At 42.2% G+C, this 12,741-nt stretch overlaps 1 protein-coding gene across 1 annotated transcript; it reads right to left on the reverse strand.

Annotated features, from left to right (window-relative positions):
• Positions 1–7,668: 7,668 nt before the first annotated feature.
• LOC145163341 (uncharacterized) lies at positions 7,669–11,752 on the reverse strand. Its single transcript, XM_079082178.1, has 3 exons — positions 11,424–11,752; positions 10,167–11,371; positions 7,669–9,359 (listed from the first exon to the last, which is right to left on the reverse strand). Exons 1-3 carry the CDS (start codon positions 11,750–11,752, stop codon positions 7,669–7,671), a joined length of 3,225 nt encoding a protein of 1,074 aa, XP_078938304.1.
• Positions 11,753–12,741: the final 989 nt, after the last annotated feature.

Here is a 12,741-nt window from a genome sequence, read left to right on the forward strand (position 1 = left end):
GTTGTCGAGGCCAACAAAATAAATACCCTAAATATTACACACTAAAGTAGTGTATAGTGGTAAAGGGATCGTATCCACGGATATTGGTTCAATTATATAACTCTATGATAATCTTGTTGTACAAATACTTGTAAAACTAAAATAAAATAAAATTAGGGGGGGTTCAATTCTTTTTGATTGTTTGACAAAATTAAAAGTAGCTAGAATGTAAATATGACAAGTAAACAAGTAAAAGATTTGATTAAATTCAATGAAGTGAAATTGGTTGATTTTGGGTACACCACATGGATGACATGGTTGACTTATCATTAAACTAAATAGAATAACACTTGTGAATTATTTTAACTTGGCTATAGCAATCCATAAGCACAAATTACCTCAACTCTTCATTGTTATCAAAATGGTTAGAGGAGCTCTTAACACATTTCCTTAATTAAAGTCACAAAATCAATGAAGCATATAATCTTGTGAAAATCAATTAGCTTTAAGTTCTAAGAGTTACCAAGTCCAAAAGATAATCAAATGCTTACATTATCATTATGGAGGAAACATTTCCATGGTCTAAATGAAATGAAAACAAACATATAAACCATTTGTTGCTTACTAATTTGAGGGTTCATTACTTAACCAAGAAATTAGTCAACAAAAATAAGCATTCATTCATCTAAGATCATGATCAAAGATAAATAAACACAACAAGATGTTTAACTAGAAAACATTTCCATAAACTTCAAGCACAAGATAATAATAGTGTAACATCCCAACCGTCAGGTATCCTTATTATTCCATGTAGATTTCATGTTTTAAGGTCTACTCGACGAGTTGACGCTATGACTCGTCGAGTAGCAGCGGGCCAGGACACGTCAATTAATGAGTGACTCGTCGAGTCGGCATGGGGGACTCGACGAGTAGGAGCTGGCAGTGGAAACCCTAATTTTCAGGGTTTTTGCACCCTATATATTGGACCATTAGCGCCTCCCACTGTCCTCTATCACCCCTTGAGAGCCAGAAACCCTAATTTCTGTGAGTGTGAGCTTGGAGAGTGTTTTGGAGCTTTGAGAAGTGATTTTGTGAAGGGAACTTGTAGATCAAGAGGCTAGCATCAAGGGTTTGGTGTGAATCCAGAGTCTACTTCAGCTTGGGCACGTTTTAGAGGTAACCAGCTGTCACCTTAACCTCTTTTCTTCTAGAATCATTCATAGGTGAAGACTAGGGTTTTCTTTAGCTATTTATGAAGGGATTATGGTTTGGGAGCTAGATCTGAAGTTGAAACTTCAGATCTGAACCTCTTTTGAGTCCTAAGTCCATAAAGTTTCCAGCTCTTGCAAGGATGAGACTCCCCTATGGTGTAAAGTTCCATTAGAAGCTTATATTGGTCATTTAGAGCCTTTAGGGCCTTGCATGTGTGTAAAGTTTGCAACTTTACGTGATAATCATGTCTTAGAAGCTTGGATCTGCAATCTGGAACCTTGGCATGGCTTAAAAAGTGTCTGCATGGATGAAGGTCTGCAAGGATTCGGCAAGTTGCATAGTCAACTCGGCGAGTCTTATGAAGATGGTCATGAACTCGTCGAGTTGATGAACAAACTCAGCTAGTCCGTTGAAGATTGCCTTGAACTCGGCGAGTCGGCTAGGGTTTCTCCCAATTCTTGGACACGTACGAACTCGACGAGCCAATCAAGGATTTCACGACTTCTCGAGTTCAGGAAGGACTCGACAAGTCGGTAAACTACACTCGACGAGTCGAGTCAACATGGACTGTTGACTTTGACTGTGGACTTTGACTTTGACCAAGAATTGACCAGTTGACTTCTGAGGGTATTCTGGTAATTTGGAAATTTATGAAAAAGGGTTTTATGGTAACTATAGGTGGTGGAGTTCGTGTTGGTGATCCGGGAGTTGAGCTTTCTAGTTTCAGATGTCAGTTGCGAGGTGAGTTATCCTCACTATATCAACAGGGTCTAAGGCACCAAGGCCGACCCTTATGGATTTGTATTTGGATCATTACATGATATGTGCATTGTTTCGCACCCTGTTAGTTAGGATGGTGATATACTTATGCTTAATGATCGGGTTCGGTCGATATCCTAGTTACAGGATTATGCTATGATATGACCTGGGTAGGTCGGTGTCCTGGTTTTAGGACGTTGTTATGCTATTTGATCTGTTAGATCGGTTTGTCTGTTATTATGATAGCCTATGAATGTATATGCACATGTTGTTTGATTTGGGTATTGGGTTGAGGCGGTCCTGCTTTGTGCTGAAGGCCAACATACCCAGGGCGGTCCGGATAGACTACAAAACCCAAGAGGGTATGATAGTCAGACCGAAGGCCCGGCGAGCGGTCCGGATAGGCTGAAGGCCCTACAAAGCGGTCCAGACGTGCCGAAGGCTCGGAGAGCGGTCCAGATAGACTGAAGGCCTGCGAGGCAGTCCAGTCAAGCTGAAGGCTCATTATGCTTGTTGTTTGGTTATATGTTTATATGACATGGTTATGTGGTTGGTATTTTGGGGGATAGCTCACTAAGTTTTCAGGCTTACAGTTTCAGTTGTTGTTTCAGGTACCTCTGGTGATCGCGGGAAGGTGAAGACATGATCGTACCGCTCCTCTCGCTGTTATGACTTTTATGATTTGATACTGGGATACTCTGATAACTGTATTTTGAAAACAAACTATGTAATGACTTAATGGATTAAAATGTCCTTTTTAAAAGTTTGAATTGGCTTGAATTTTTGGGGTGTTACAAATAGTCTTCAAAACAACCCATCATCCATGGGATTAAACCATAATCAACCAAGTGAAAATCTAGCCAAGCATGGCCAAAGTAAAAGAAATGCAATATAGTTTAGTGATACCAAACATTGTTCTAGTTGCAATATGGAAAGAAAATAACACCAATCTTCAATTCTTCAATTTCTTCTCCAATGTTCTTGAGAGCAAAAGAGTGGTTTTCTCCAAGAGGTCCTTATGAAAAATGCCCCAAAACTCCAGCAGATAAGGCTCATTTCCGGATTCAAAAAGTTGCACAAAAGCTACCCACCAACTTTCCACAAGTAGAGTCAACAAGTCAAAATTTGGGATCAAGTCAGCACAATTCACGCGGACCGCGTATGGGTCCACGCGGACCGCGTGGGTCTCGCTGATTGTGGCACTTGGGCCATTTAAAATACAACCTAGCCCAATCTTCTCATTCACACTTCAACCCACATGTACAACTATTGGTAGCCCAATTATATTATTCGAAGGCCTCCAATGATGGTCCAATGCTTCTTTAATCCTCCTCAACTCGAGTCTTCGTCCAAAATAAAATCCAACGCGCATCCTGCTTGTACTGACACCGAGCCCAATCGCCACACTTCAAGTCCACAAACAAATTGCAAGCCCCTAATAGTCCTGCACTCCTTCCATACCTCCAATGACAAATAGTCTTCGATAAATCATGCAAATAAGCTCAAAAGACTGGAAAGCACCCGGTAAAGGAGAAAAATAACAAAAAGAGAAAATATGCATGAAGATTAACTAAAATGAGATGGAATGTGCTAAAATAAACTATAAAAAGAAGTAATAAAAACGAAACTATCAAACCACCCCAAGCTTAAACCTTACTTGTCCTCAAGTAAGACAAGACTAAAATGAACTCGGGATGAACTAATCTAAGAAAAATAAAAAGAATGGATAGAACCGTAGAACCTGATCACCGTTAGTCAACATGGTCAGAATTGATCTTGCTGTTATCTCATGAATTTTTCATCTGATGACATTGGAACCATAAACCATAGCTAGGACAACTCCTCTAGGTGAGTAAGGAGGGATGGTCAGTCGCAGCCCCAATGGAACATGCATACAATGAAGAACATCTGTAGTAGGGAGAAAGCAGTTGGATGGGCTCGTGTGGAGCTCTTCTTTAAGTGTACACTCTTATCACGAAAGTTGCGTGATCTCACGTCTGTTGGCCACTCTCAAATGTGATTGAGTTTCATCACTCGGGCACAATTGTAGGAATCAGTTCACTTAGTGTTGGCCCAAACCTCCCGTAGTATCCGACTCAACAGTCTCTCTAACATCACCAATTTGCGAAAAACAACAACTCGATCTATATACAATAAGACAATCCTAAATAAATGAATATCAAACGTCGGGTGACCAAAATGTAGGGAAATTTGTTCAATAATTGAACCGGTCACCTATCTAAGTTTATTTCAGTTTTTTTTTTTTTTTTTGAGAACACATATACTAGTAAACTTGAAGGTAATTTACTAACATATTGACTTTTTTAACAAGAAAAATTCTTGACTCAAAATTTGGTTCCCAAGATTATGTAAGTGGAACCGAGGGGGTAAAAATAATAATCCGGATGGTCTAAGCGTGAAAATGACCATGTGTGGAGCATAAAGATGTAGGCTCCTCTTCAAACTTGTGATTTTTCCAATCATAATGAAAATGTCCAAATGTGGACTAAAAGACTCTCTAAAATCCTAAAAAAAATCGCGAAAAAGATATGCTGATGTAAAGAGACCGGATATGGATTCTACTCGGGGACAAGCACCAGTGCTTCATCCTAACGGTTCAAACATGATCAAGTGTGATCCTCTCGGCGGTATTGACCGCAAGGCTAAAAACATCCATTGCTATAGTATATCCTACAGTTGTTAGTATCGCATGCATAATTCTTCATGAAAGCTACCTGGCCATGATCACTTACCCCTTTAAGCTTCCAGCATCTGATCCCAAGTATGAAGTCCCAAACTGCAGCTAGTGGTCCCGGTTCGATGGGTGAGATAGCAACAAGATCCTGGACCAATAATGATACAATAACTGTGAACCTGTTTCATGGTATCCAAGGGGGGTGAGAATAAACAGATAACAAAAATGCATGAATGCTAATTCCCTAAGCTAAATGTTATGCAAAAAAAAAAGTAGAAAAGAAGAAAATAAAATCTTTTTTGGAATTTTATAAAAAAAATAATAATAATAAATGAATGAAAATTAAGGCTAAAATGCTATGCAACCTAATTAAAATGCATGAGAAATCAAAAAGAAAAAGGGAATAACCCACCCCAAGCTTAGAAATAAGCATTGTCCTCAATGCTTGGGGCGAGGCGAAAGTACCTAAACCGGGGGATCTGGAGGAGAGTATGGGTATTGGGGGTAAGGGTAGGGGTAAGGTGGAGGTGGATAAGGGTGGGTGGGTGGTGGGTATGGATAGGGAGGAGGAAGTGGGACGTTCTGGAAATAGTTTTGGGATTGGTGCCACCCCCACATATGGTGCATCTGCTGGGACATGATTTGGTTGGAGACGCAAAGAGTGTCGAACCGTTTGGCAAAATTGGGGGGAAGCGGGTAATATCCGGGAGGTGCTTGGGGCTGGGCGTGCTGTGGACCATGGGTGGGCTCATCGTCGGGCTCGTCATCCACATGCATCTCGTCATCATCTTGATCCTGGAGCGCATCCTCATTGACTGACTGAGTGATGGTCCTCGCGAGTCTCCACTGAGTGCGATCGTGGAAGGCGAAGTTGGTGACTCGAGGGTCGGAAAGAATGAGATACCCGACCCCTTGAGGACAATACCATGTGAAACTGCTCCTGTTCCTACGACGGATGTGATGCATGTTTGTGAGAAATGCTCATACAAAAGAGTTTTATTGTTAACAGGTTGGTATTCGTCTGGGAGCTCGATGTCAAGACCGCGGGCTAAAAGGGTGACAAATCCACCAATGCAAATATCACCGGACGCTTTGGTTCTCATGAGTGCGCATTTATGGAAAAAAAACAAAGCAAAGTCCGAGAATGGTGGGTTTTCACGTCGTGTCATGCACCAAAGGAAGAAAAGCTCATTTTTTGTGACCTGACCGGCTTCTTTTCGGGCAAAGACAGTGCACACCAAGATGCGATGGGGAATACGGAGGCACGGGTGAATGATGGAAGTTGCTTTATCCCGACCGACACATGAAAAGATACCCCCGGTGATCTCCGTCCAAAAGGTCTCATGGTTGAACTCGGCAGGTAAGATGTCAAAAACCGTGGATGTGTTCGAAGAAGGCAAACCCAAGATGTCGTTTATTATTGCGAAATCAATATACCTTCGGTCCCCCAGAAGTTGGAATGCGGCTTTTTTCTTTTCGCTATCGTACCCGCAATCGGCAAGAAACTCTCTGGTAGGGAGCTCGTAAGTGTGCGCCATGAGATTGAGAAGGTTTTCCCACCCGATGTTACGAAACAATTGGGTGACCCCCTCAAGAACCCCTAATGAGATAAGCGTGGGTTTGCACACAAATTTGGTGGATGCAACCTTTCTAGGCAGGCTTTTCATGTAGTTTTCGGCCGCCTTGGCATCCCGAAATCTTGAAATGTCGGGTGCATCATTTTGATTTCTAGCTGGGGCTTTGCCTCGGGCGGCAGCTGGGCGTTTTCTAGACGTGGACATGGTCTACCTGCAAGAAGAACAACAACTACACGAATCCAATCCCAACAAATGATGTTTCCAATTCAATTTCCCAACCGACTCCCTATGGACTTCTAAAACAATTCAAAAATCAATGCAAGAAACGTTCCTAGACTCAATAGTTGCAATATCATAAAAATTGTTGTTCTAAAACATGCATATAAGTCAAGGAAAGAATGTCCCCTTCTTTGAAATTTGAAAATTTTGCGCGCGAAAATTCGGGACTTGAAAATCTTGCAACTCTCCACCCCAAACTTAAAGCTTCGTTCAATATCCCGTGAGAAGCAATCTACCGCGAAAACCTGAGAAATCCGGCAACGGCTTGAAATTCCGGTGAAATTTTCCGGTGAGCTTTGAGAGATATTTTTGGTGGGGTTTGTAGCCTTGTCCAAGGGGAGCACAATGGTTGTGTTGGAATCGCGAGAGGTGGCCGGAAAACGGCCGGAAAGTGGCGGTGGAGTGGTGGTGTCGCCCAGAATTGCAGCAACAGATCGGACCGGATTTTTGGTGGGGTTCGTAGAGCTCGAAAAATGGGAGAGAATGGCGGTGGTTTCAAGAAATTCCGACCGGCGGTTTGACGGGAAACTGAGTTTTAGTGGTGGAGATGGAGGTGCTCTAATGGAGGTTAAGGGAAAGGAAGAAGAAGAAGTGGGAAGGAAGAAGGGCCGGCTGGAGTTTTAGGGGTTAAAATCGTGGTCAAATGAAGTCAAAAGCGGGTCAACGCTGGTCAAAAACACACGCGGACGTGGACACGAGTACACGCGGTCCGCGTGAATAAACCTGAAACTATTCTGATTTGCATCATTTACACGCGGACGAACTGGAGATGGTACGCGGTCCGTTTTAATAACCCACGCGGACGGACTTGCGAGTACACGCGGTCCGCGTGAATAAGCCTGAATTCCTTCTGTCTTCTGAAAATGGACGCAGACAGTTTTGGGAACCACACGCGGACCATTTGTTTATTAACGCGGACAAGACCTCGAGTATACGCGGTCCGCGTGAGTTCTGCATCAGTTTTCTCAATTTTCACCCTTTGACCAAAACGAACACCGGGTCTTAAAATCCAACACTCTCTTAATGCAACAAAGAAGAAGAAGAAGTGTGAAGTGCAAAAGGGATCTATCTACGACTTTTATTCGAAACTAGAAACGATGAAAACTTTAAGTTTTCCAAAAATTCCCTTCTTTAACGTCTTTGGCGAGACGTCCTTCCCTTTCGATTTCAGTATACCGGGGCATCCAATTGGATGACATCTAAGACATTTGCGTTAAAACATTCATAGAAAGGTTTCAAACGATGTCCATTGACTTTAAAGATTTGCCCCGTTTCTTCACTATGGATCTCAACCGCTCCGTGCTCAAAGACTTTTAGCACAACAAACGGACCCATCCATCTTGACCTCAACTTTCTGGGAAATAATTTCAATCTCGAGTGGTAAAGCAAAACTCTATGTCCCGGCTCAAAATGCTTGCATGTAATGGACTTGTCATGGAAAAGCTTCGTTTTCTCCTTGTAAATTCTTGAGTTCTCATATGAGTCATTTCTTAACTCCTCCAACTCTAGAAGTTGAAGCTTCCTATGCCTTTCCGCCTCATCGATGTTGAAGTTGCATTGCTTGACCGCCCAAAATGCACGGTGTTCCAATTCCACGGGAAGATGACATGGTTTTCCAAAAACCAGCCTAAATGGAGACATTCCTATCGGGGTCTTATACGCGGTCCGATAGGCCCACAAGGCATCATGAAGCCTTGAACTCCAATCTTTTCTTGAAGGATTCACGGTTTTCTCAAGAATACTCTTCACCTCGTGATTTGAAACTTCCGCTTGACCATTCGTTTGGGGGTGGTAGGCGGTTGAGACACGATGGGTCACGTTGTACTTCTTCAATAAAGCCTCCATCATCTTGTTGCAAAAGTGCGTCCCCCTATCACTGATCAAGGCCCTAGGCACACCAAATCTCACAAAAACATTAGACTTCAAAAACTCGATAACTGTTTTGGCATCATCCGATCGTGTAGCTTTGGCTTCAACCCACTTAGAAACATAGTCACCCGCGAGCAAGATGTAAACGTTGCCAAACGAAACGGGAAATGGGCCCATGAAATCAATCCCCCATACGTCAAAAACTTCACAAACAATGATTGGATTTTGTGGCATTTGATTTTTATGTGAAATGTTTCCCGTCCTTTGGCACCGTTCACAACTTTTGCAAAACAAGTAACAATCGCGTGACATGGTTGGCCAAAATAGTCCACACTCAAGGACCTTTCTCAAGGTCCGGCTAGGTCCGAAGTGTCCCCCACAAGCAAGTTCATGACAAAATTGTAAAATGGATTGATGCTCTTGTTGGGGCACACATCGCCTTATAATTTGATCGGGACAATGTTTCCACAAATAAGGTTCATCCCACACATAGTATTTTGCATCACTTTTCAATTTATCTTTTTGAGCACGTGTAAATGTGTCGGGATACCTTTTCGTGACCAAAAAGTTAACAATATCGGCATACCAAGGAGTAGATTGAGTAAGGAAAAAGAGATGCTCATCCGGAAACTCGTCCCTCAACGGGAAAGGTGTTTCATTTGAAGTGATCCGGCTTAGGTGGTCGGCAACAAGATTCTCACATCCACTCTTGTCCCGAATTTCCAAATCAAATTCTTGTAACAATAAAATCCAACGGATGAGTCTAGGCTTTGCATCTTTCTTCGTCATCAAGTACTTAAGAGTTGTGTGATCCGAATACACAATGACCTTGGTACCAAGTAGGTATTGTCTAAATTTCTCCAAGGCGAACACTATGGCTAGTAGCTCCTTCTCCGTAGTAGAGTAGTTGCTTTGGGCATTGTCTAGTGTTCTCGATGCATAGTAGATCATATGGGAGGCTCGTCCATTCTTTTGACCCAAAACGGCGCCTATTGCATAGTTGCTTGCATCACACATGATCTCAAAGGGGAGATCCCAATTTGGTGCTTGTATGATGGGGGCGGATGTAAGCAACTCTTTGAGCTTGTCGAAAGCTTCTTTACACGCCTCATTGAACTCGAAATCAACATCCTTTTGCAAGAGTTGGCACATTGGTCTTGTTATCTTTGAAAAATCTTTGATGAATCTCCGGTAGAAACCTGCATGGCCCAAAAAAGAACGAACTTCCCGAACACAAGTCGGGTAAGGTAAGCTTTGAATAACATCTATCTTGGCCTTATCTACCTTAATTCCTTTCTTTGACACAATGTGACCCAAAATAAGACCTTGACTCACCATAAAATGACATTTTTCAAAGTTTAAAACCAAATTTGTTTCAATACATCTTTTCAAAATTTTTGTGAGATTGGTCAAACACTCTTGAAAGGAGTTTCCATATACCGTAAAATCGTCCATGAAAACTTCAATTATATTTTCAACATATTCCGAAAAGATACTAACCATGCAACGTTGGAAGGTGGCCGGGGCATTATATAATCCGAATGGCATTCTCCGGTATGCAAAAGTGCCAAATGGACATGTAAATGTTGTCTTTTCTTGGTCTTCCGGTGCCACCGGGATTTGGTGAAAACCGGAGTACCCGTCTAGACAACAATAATGTGATTTCCCGGCCAACCTTTCTAACATTTGGTCAATGAAAGGTAATGGGAAGTGATCTTTTCTTGTGCTTGCATTAAGTTTGTCGTAGTCAATACATACTCTCCACCCGTTTTGCACGCGGGTGGGGACCATCATACCTTTGTTGTTTTCAACTACCGTGATCCCCGTCTTCTTTGGAACGACTTGCACCGGGCTCACCCACTTGCTATCCGAGATTGGATAGATCATTCCCACATCTAGGAGCTTCAAAATCTCTTTCTTGACCACTTCCATCATTGGCGGATTCAACCTTCTTTGTGCGTCTCGGCTCGGCTTACATTCATCCTCCATTAAAATTTTGTGCATGCAAGTGGAGGGGCTCAACCCTTTGATATCCGCAATCGTCCAACCCATGGCTTCTTTATGCTCCCTCAACACCTTGAGGAGTTGCTCTTCTTCACATTCAGTTAAGTGAGTTGAAATGATGACCGGAAGAGTCTCGTTGTTTCCCAAGTACGCATACTTCAAATGTTGAGGAAGGACCTTCAATTCTAATTCCGGTGGTTGAACAAGGGAGGGTGGCAATCTCGTGTGAGTTTGAGGCAATTCAATTTGCTTCACACTAAATTGAGTGGTTTTCTTGATCTCCAAATTGTTAACCAATCTTTCAACTTCGGGGTCTAGTGAGTAGAACTTCAACTTCTTGGCTAATTTCCCACAATCAAACCCTTTGTTCAAAACCATCTCCAACACGTCACCATTAGACAACTCGAACAACTCTTGGGTTAATGGTTCAATAACATCAACAAAACGCAAAGATGAAACATCACTAGGATATCTCATAGCATCGTAGATGTTAAAACTTATTGTCTCCCCATCAAACTCCATCGTTAAGCTTCCCGCATATACATCAATCTTTGTTCTAGCCATCTTCAAGAATGGTCTCCCAAGTAAAATTATACCCGACTTTGAGGACACTTGTTCATCTAGATCAATCACGTAGAAATCTGCCGGGAAAACTAATTGGTTTACTTGTACTAGGACATCTTCCAAAACACCTCTAGGAAAGACACTTGATTTATCCGCAAGAGAGATTATGACACCGGTTTCACTTAGAGGACCAACATTCAATGATTCATACACTGAATAGGGCATGACATTAATAGAAGCACCAAGGTCAAGCATGGCACTACTAAAAGTGACATCTCCGATCTTGCAAGGAACTGTAAACATTCCTGGATCTTTGCACTTAGGTGGAAGCTTCCTTTGTAAAACCGCGGATGCATTTTCGTTCATCGAAATTTTCTCATTTCCCTTCAACTTCCTCTTGTTGGTACAAAGTTCTTTAAAAAACTTTGCATATCTAGGAATTTGTTTGATTGCATCAAGCAAAGGAATGTTTAATTCCACCTTACGGAAGGTGTCCAAAATCTCTTTCTCCTCCATGTTCTTCTTTGAAGTTGAAAAGTCTGGAGGGGAATGGCGATTGAGTGGCTATTGGAGTCACTAGAGGGGTTGTCTTCTTTGGGACTCCGGCTTGTGCATCATTCTTGACTATAGATTCTTCAATGGGAATGACTTCTATTTCTTCCTCTTCATCCATTGGCTTCTTCTTTGAACTACTTTCCCCGGTTTGTTTGCCACTTCTCAAGGTCACCACATTGACATTTGGGTTCTTTTCGGTTTGAGAAGGGAGTTTACCACGGGACTCCAACTTGCTTATGGTTGTAACTATATCTCCCATTTGTGCTTCAAGGTTGGAGATACTAGTCCTTGTCTATTTTTAAAATTGTTGGGTACTAGTGGCTAGGGATTTGAAAATGTCTTCAAGGGAGATTCAGGAGCTACTTGGTTGGGATTGATGAGGTTTTTGGTGATGTGGAGGGTGTGATTTGGATTGATAGTGTGGTTGTGGATGTTGGTAATGAGGTTGTGGTGGTGGATAGGAAGGTCTAACCAATGCATTTTGAGGCAATGGTCTTGGGTTGTAGCTCATGTTGGGATTTGGCTTCCAACTTGAATTATATGCATTTTGGTAACCGGACGGCTTGTTGTGGTAATTTTGGAATTCTCCCGTGGCATTTACATGTTCTGCATCTTCTTGAAGAATGGGACACATATCCGTAGGATGTCCCATTGTTGCACATATCCCACAAACCATCACTTGTGGAGTTTGTCCCATGGCTAACTTTTGAACAACGGAGGTTAAGTCTTTGATTTGAGACTCGAGGTTTGATGTTCCCACTTCATTGACTTTGTGTTGTGTCTCTCTCTTCATATCTTGGCGCGGGCCAAAATGTTGAGAATTCGTGGCTATGGTGTTGAAAAGTTGTCTTGTTTGTTGTGGAGTTTTACTAAAGACATCACCACCACTTGAGGCATCAACTAGTCTTCTCTCCATCGGTAACAATCCCTCATAGAAGTGTTGAATGAGAAGTTGTTCCGGAATTTGGTGTTGTGGGCAACTATAGCATAAGTTGTTGAACCTCTCCCAATAATCATGAAAAGTCTCATTTTGACCTTGGCGGATTCCACAAATCGCATTTCTAAGACTTGAGACTCTTGAAGCGGGATAGAACTTGTCAAGAAAAGCTCTTGCCATGTCGTTCCATGAGTTGATTGACCCCGGTGGAAGATAGAATAACCAATCTTTTGCTCTATCGGCCAATGAAAAGGGGAATGCCCTTAGCTTGATTTGGTCATCGGTTGACCCTTGTGGCTTCATACTAGTGC

The sequence above is a fragment of the Lactuca virosa genome, chromosome 3, assembly GCF_052849685.1.
Source record: "Lactuca virosa cultivar CGN04683 chromosome 3, Lactuca_virosa_CGN04683_v6, whole genome shotgun sequence".
NCBI lineage: Eukaryota > Viridiplantae > Streptophyta > Magnoliopsida > Asterales > Asteraceae > Lactuca > Lactuca virosa.

Coding starts and splice junctions, on each gene's coding strand:
- LOC145163341 (XM_079082178.1), bottom strand. CDS start 11,752: ATGGGAGATATAGTTACAACCATAAGCAAGTTGGAGTCCCGTGGTAAA. Junction 11,372..11,423: donor AGAGATTTTGGACACCTTCC/GTAAGGTGGAAT, acceptor ACAAATTCCTAG/ATATGCAAAGTTTTTTAAAG. Junction 9,360..10,166: donor GGTAGTTGAAAACAACAAAG/GTATGATGGTCC, acceptor ACTATGCAATAG/GCGCCGTTTTGGGTCAAAAG.